A 7219-nucleotide genomic window follows, 5' to 3' on the forward strand; every position below is an offset into this window, starting at 1 on the left:
AATTATTTTCCTTTAATTGCGTTATTTTGGTGGCCATTTGGTGGTGTATTCATCTCGTCATTTCCTGAAGATTAGGGTTTAGGGTTTAGGGTTTTTTCTAGGGTTTAGGGTTTAGGGTTTATTTTTTTGCATAAAAAGATGGGAATAAAGGGTTTAATGAAATTTTTAGCAGATCATGCTCCTTCTGCTATACATGTAGAGGCAAGAGCATCATTATTAGGTCGTATAGTTGCAGTAGATGCATCTATGGCGTTATATCAATTCCTTACTGCAGTAAGAGATGCACAAACCCTAGGCAACCTAACTGATGAATCAGGCAATGTTACCAGTCATATTGCTGGTATGCTTGCAAGAATTACACGGTAAGTAGGGTTTAGGGTTTAGGGTTTAGGGTTAAGGGAGGGTTTTCTTTCTCTATTTCTTGTTACTAGCAACTTTATACGTTTCTTTCCTCTTTATGGTTTAGGGTTTAGGGTTTAGGGTTTATCCTTGTTATATATAATCTAAATGTTTCTTTTTCTCTCCCTTTTTCCTTCCCCTAACCCGAACAATCACGACCCTTCTTCATCTCCTATTTCTCCTTCTGTTGCTGTTGCTGTTGCTGCTGCTGCTGCTGCTAGGTCTTCCTTATATACAGGCACCAGGGGAGGCAGAGGCCCAATGTGCTTATTTAGCTAAGACAGGGAAGGTATGGGCAGCAGCAACAGAGGATGCAGATGCACTTACCTTTGGCACTCCTATCCTAATAAGGAACTTAGCCTTTAGCGACAACAATAACAGCAGCAGCAGCAGCAGCAGCATCAGCAGCAGCAGCAGCAGCAGCAACAATAAGAATTCTGTGGTGTCTATACACCTGAATAAAGTACTAGAAGAATTAAAATTAACAATGGATGAATTTATTGATTTATGTATTCTTTGTGGTTGTGATTATTGTACAACAATAAAGGGAATAGGACCTAAGACTGCATATAATTTATTAATACAATATAAGAATATAGAGGAAATAATTAATAATATAAATAATAATAATAATAATAATAATAATAATAATAATAATAATATAAATAAAATAAATAAATATATTATACCTAATAATTTTAATTATATTAAGGCAAGAAATTATTTTAAATCTCCTCTTGTTATTCATGATATAAATAATCTTAAATGGGGAGAAATTGATGAACAAGGACTTAAACAATTTCTTGTACAGGTCTGTTCCTTTTTTATTTATTTATTTATTTATTTATTTATTTATTTTATTTATTTTATTTATTTTATTTATTTTGCTTTTTTTTACCTCTTTTTATATATGTCTATACATCTATCATATGTATATACATTTATGGCTAACCGTATAGGGTTTACGGTTTAGGATCTAGGGTTTAGGGTTTAGGGTTTAGGGTTTAGGGTTTCATTCTGGTTCTCTACCTCTCTCTCTCTGTTTGTCTCTCTTTATTTGTGCATATATTTATATGTTTATATATTTGTCTTATAATACCCATCTGAGTGTCTTATATAAAGATGTATTCAGGGTTTAGGGTTTAGGGTTTAGGGTTTAGGGTTTGTGTGTGTGTGTGTGTATATATATAATATATTATTGTATAGGAGCGTACATTTAGCGAGGCACGTGTAGATAGTTATATACAAAGAATAAAAAGAGCAAAAGGTTTATGTAAACAAACAAGATTAGAGTCTTTTTTTGGTTCTTCTTTTACTAAATCTTCTGATTTATCCATTAAATTAAAACAAGAAACACAAGATAAAAAAAATAATAATAAAAGAAATAATACTCATAAATTACCACCAGCAAAAAGAAGATAAACCCTATACCCTAAACCCTAAAAAGAGGGGAACAAGGGAGGAAAAACGAATGTATATATCCAGCACAAAATCCCCAAAATACGCAAATACGCAGGTATATTCTTTGGGGCTTTTTTATGCATGCATGCATGTATTTATGCAGCTTAGTCAAGCTCCATGCATGCATGCATGCATGCATGCAAAGCAGCGGTTTGTTATTGTTTTAAACAATTTAAATAAAAGGAAGACAATTAATAAGTGCCTTCTTTGGTTACCTGCGCTGCTGCTGCAGCGCAGCAGCAAATCCTGCTGCTGCTGCTGCTGCTGCTGCTGCTGGCTTCGCTGCCGTAGCAGCAGAAGCAGCAGCAGCAGCAGAAGCAGCAGCAGCAGCAGCATGCATAATTAATTAGTCGCAAAGTTCCTCTTTAGCAACAAATGCATTTTCTGTTATTATAAACATTTTGTCGTCTTTTCTTCTTTTAATTTTTTTCTTATTATATACATATTTAGTACATTTATATGTATTTATTTATATATATTTATATATATAAATATATTTATATATAGTATTTATAAATACATATAAATATATATTTATATATACTATATATACTATATATAAGGGACGATGTCTTATATGCGCATGCAGGCTTAGTAGATTGAATAAGATGCATGCAAAAACCCCAAAAATATTTCTTTATAATTAAAATAAAATAAATAAAAAGAATTTAAATTTATTTTTATTTAATTAAATTTATATTTAATATAAATAAATAATATAAATAGTAGTAGAGTTTATTGGTTAGCCATTAAGGTGGCGTATATATATGAGAAAGTTCATCTTTTTTTTTATTTTATTAATAAATTACCTTTTTAATATATTCCTCCCTTTTATAAGAGCATTATTATATTATTTATTATAATTAATATAATTGTATTATAATTATTTAGCACATTTCTTGTGTACTCTCTTATGCTAAACAGTCTACTAGTATAACTACTTAACCTGTTAGTTATTAAGATGGATAATGACAAAAAGACCTTTTTTTCGCCCTTTTCCCTCTCTTATACTTTTACATATTAAAGAAAAGACTAAAAAAGAAAATCATTAAACTTTCTTAAGGAGAAGCGTTATACATGTGTTACTAGGGAAGCAGATTATTATAAGGAATATTATAAAAAGAAGGTAGCTGTTAGCTTTATTTGACTAAAAGGGCACTGACAAAGATAAAATAAAATATATATTTAAATGAATAATATAAAAAATAAAAAGAAAATAAATAAATATTGTTGCTTTCTTTTCCTTTTTATATGAATTAATGAATATTTATACCTGGTCGCCTCTGCGGTCGGCGGGGGGCTGTGCTTGTTGTATAAAGACGTTTATGTGTTATTTATGAATAGTTTTTCTTTTTTTTTTATTTTTATTTATAAAAAAAGCAATTCTTTATCTTTTGATTCATAAAAATATCTGCTTTCTATCTTGGCTACTGACAGATCACTAGGTCGGTCTTCAGGTGTCTGCGCAGCTGTTGCTCCACACTACTATTACTACTATTATTATTATATTTATTTATAAATAAGCATTCTTCTTGTTCATCTTCTTTTTCTTCGTCATATAATTGAATCTTCTTTTCTTTTTATAAAACTATTTGTATTCTTTTCATTATTTTTATGATTTATTCGTGCGGTGACGCATTTACCGCAGCTTTCCTCTATTTGTGTATGGTGGGAAGTGACTGATTACTGACAAAAAAGCTGAAGGATCGGCATATTGAATGCGTCTTTCTTTCTTCTTTTACGATAAAAGAATAAAAACGAATTAAATATAATTCATTTTAATGTATTTTCTTGCTTATACACAGCGATTATAGGGGTATTTCGTGTTATCCAGCATAAGGAAAGAAGATCCTCAGCAGTACATGCAGGCCGCGAGCATTCAATAAGAAGGATATACACAACAAAATTTATTGTATAAGAGGATTAATTTTACTTATTTTCCCCTGTATTCCCCCCCCCTACATGGGTATATATATTATTTCTTTATATCTGCGGTATATAGTAGTATATATAGCGATGATGGTATATAAAGGTATAATATGAATAAACATATATATATCCCCCCCTTATACAAAATAGATATAGAATATAATAAAGAAGACATAAAAGAGAATAAATAAAAAGATGGATAGAGTAGATAGAGTAAAGAATGCAACAACAGCAGCAGCAGCACCATTAATGAAGAAAGCATCTGAAGGAATAAAGACATTAATTAAATATGTAAGTGCTAATGAGAGTAATTATTTTAATGAAGGAGAAATACAAATATCTTCTATTCGTCAACAATTATCTAGTCCGCATACAGAGACTAAATTAATAGGTATACGTCGTGCTATAGCAGCAGAAGCAGCTGCTGCTGCATCTGTTGCTCCTGTATCAGCAACAGGAGCAGCAGGACAAGGCACATCATCTTCTTCCTCTCCTTCTTCTTCTTCCTCTTCTTCCTCTTCTTCTTTATTTTTTGCGGATGTAATTAAGAATTTATCTACACAAGACTTTGAATTAAAAAGGTTAGTATATTTATATTTAGTACAGCATGCAGAGGATAATCAGGACTTAGCGTTATTATCTATAAATTGTTATCATAAAGATTTATATAATACAGCACATGTAATTAGATCTGCTGCTCTTAAGTCATTATCTTCTTTGCTGCTGCTGGAGATCGTGCAGCTGCTGCTGCAGAGTCTTAAACGTGCTGCAGCAGATACTTCTCCTCTTGTAAGAAAAACTGCAGCGCATGCAGCAGCAAAAATATACTTTCTTGATACAGATCAACAAGAAGAGATTATACAATTGCTGCTGCAGCTAATAGGAGATGGGGAACTTGCTGTCTCTGGTGCTGCACTCATCTCTTTCCGTCTTATCTTCTTTCAATCATTAATTGCAGAAGAACCTTCTTCTGCTGCTGCTGGTGGTGCAGCAGCAGCAGCAACAGCAACAACAGCAACAACAGCAGCAGGAGCAAAAGGGTCTAGCTGCAGCAGCAATGGATCATCTATTGATACACCACCACATGACTCCGGTTCCCCCCACCAATCCCCATACAACAACAACACCAGCAGCAACAGCAGCAGCAGCAGCAGCAGCAGCAGTGGTATTTGTACACAGAAGGAGGCATTATCCTTACTGCATCCTTATTATAATCGTTTAGTAGCAACTCTTCCTCATCTTCAATTTGCGCCACAAGTTGTTGCTATTGATTTATTAACAAGATATTGTCGTTGCTTCTTTCGTCAACCACAACCAGCTGTATATACACCTGAATCTACACAAAGAAATACACAAACAGGAACAGGACATCAAGGAGGAGATAGTACTACTGCTTCTCCATCATCTAATGATCTACATACTAGCAATAGCAACAGCAGCTACAGCAGCAGCAGCAGCAGCAGCAACCCAAGTAGTACTGGGGGACAGAAACTTTCTTCTCTTGCTTTCCTTGCCTCACGTAATGTAGGGAATACAGGAGGACCACATGGAGGAGGGGGCCCCCCTATCCAAATAGGGGCCCCCCATTTATTTAATGGTAGTAATAATTATAATAATAATAATAATAATAAAGGGAGAGAAGAGAAGAATACAATGTATGATGGTTTACCTGATGATTTAATTAAGTATGGTGATGCATTAGAGATGCTGCTGTATAGTGACAGTGCAGCAGTAGTTGTGTCTGCATGCGCAGCAATAAGAAGTCTATTTCCTGTAATTAGTTGGGGCTGTGTAGTAATGCCATTATTGAGGTGTATGTACAGCTGTCCTTATGAATATAAAGAAGTAATATTAAGAGTAATAAGATCATTTATTAATAAATGTCCTTCTTTATTTATTAATTATATAAAAGAATTTTATATAAAACAATCAGATATATCATCAATAAGACAAGAAAAATTACTTATATTGCAGGGTTTAGGGTTTACAAACCCTAATTGTTTATCTTTTTTGTTACCTGAACTTGCGGTGTATATACACTGGGCAGGAGATGAATTATTAATAATAAATTCTTTTCGTGTATTAACCTTGTTATCTTTACATCATAAATATGCATATATATATTGCATGCGTTTATTTATATCTTTATTAGATTCATCTTCTTCTTGTATAACAACAGAGGCAATAATAAGTATAAGAACATTAATACAGCAGAAATATAATAATAATAATAAAGAAAATACAAATAATAAAGAAGAGAATAATAAAGAAGAGAATAAAGATACATTAATAAGACTTATATTACATTTAACTACCCAACTTCCTCGTCTTTCTTCCCCTAAAGGAAGAACATCATTAATATGGCTAATTGGCAAATATCATTATAAAATATCTTTTGTTGCTGCTGATGTATTAAGAAGATTAACTAAATCTTTTATTCATGAAGAAGAAGAAGTTAAATTACAAATTCTTCTTCTTGCTATTCGTGTATGGGCATTCCATAGATATAATATTATACAACAACAAGGAGGAAAAAGAATAAGAGGAGGAAGAGGGAGAGGAAGAAGAGGAGAGCAACATCAGCAGGGAGGAGAGGGAGAAGGAGAGGAAGAAGAAGGAGAGGAAGAAGAAGGAGAGGAGGAAGAAGAAGACGACGAAGAGGAAGAAGGACGTCTAATACCTTATCCTAGTAAGGAACAAAGTAAGGAGAATTTTATACGTATAGATTTATTATTAAGATATTTATTAGATCTTTCTTCTTATGATAAAAGTTATGAGGTAAGAGACATAGGAAGATTATATAAATCATTAATAGATGCACTTTCTTCTTCATCATCTTCCTCTTCTTGTTGTTTATCTCCTTCTTCTTCTTCTTGTTCTTCTTCTTTATCTAATAGAGAGGAGACAGCAGAAGAAAGAGATAAACGTATATTTGCTGAACAATATTTGCATGCATTATCTTCACCTCCATCACAATCATCTTCTTCGTCTTCTGCTGCTGGTACTGCTACTGGGACCACCAGCAACAGCAGCAGCAGCAGCAGCAGCAGCAGTAGCAGCAGCAGTAGTGGCGGAAGTGTGATCCCGGATCGGGATCGGGGTTATACGATCCCATGTGCTGACCCCACAGAAGATGATTGGCCTTTAAGCTCGATGGCCTTCTACCTGGGATCGACCCCGATCCCGGGATCGGTTCCCCTCCCTCCTTTTGCTGCAGAGGATTCAGATCCTTCTCTTCGTCAATGTATAACAGAGGAAGAAGCATTAAGGGATTCTTTCTTATCTATAGGTATAAGACCCCCTACAGGAGGGTATGGAGGAGGGGCCCCTCCTAATCGTGGAGGAGGGGGCCCCACGCATCATGGAGGAGTGGGGGGGCCCCATCATCATCTCCATAGCCCAACAGCAGGAGGGGCAGGAGGAAAGGGAC

General features: G+C 34.1%; 1 protein-coding gene across 1 annotated transcript in view; it reads left to right on the forward strand.

Annotated features, from left to right (window-relative positions):
- Nucleotides 1–5442: 5442 nt before the first annotated feature.
- Nucleotides 5443–7219, forward strand: part of EMWEY_00039470 (adaptin N terminal region domain-containing protein, putative) — a gene marked incomplete at both ends in the record, with an annotated part of 2490 nt that continues 713 nt past the window's right edge. The window contains 2 exons of the mRNA XM_013478736.1: nt 5443–5474; nt 6207–7219. The exon at nt 6207–7219 is cut by the window's right edge and continues 713 nt beyond it. Coding sequence (XP_013334190.1) covers nt 5443–5474; nt 6207–7219 — 1045 coding nt within the window. The remainder of the gene's footprint in view (nt 5475–6206) is intronic.

This window comes from Eimeria maxima, genomic scaffold, assembly GCF_000499605.1.
Source record: "Eimeria maxima Weybridge genomic scaffold, Emw_scaff632, whole genome shotgun sequence".
Lineage (NCBI taxonomy): Eukaryota > Apicomplexa > Conoidasida > Eucoccidiorida > Eimeriidae > Eimeria > Eimeria maxima.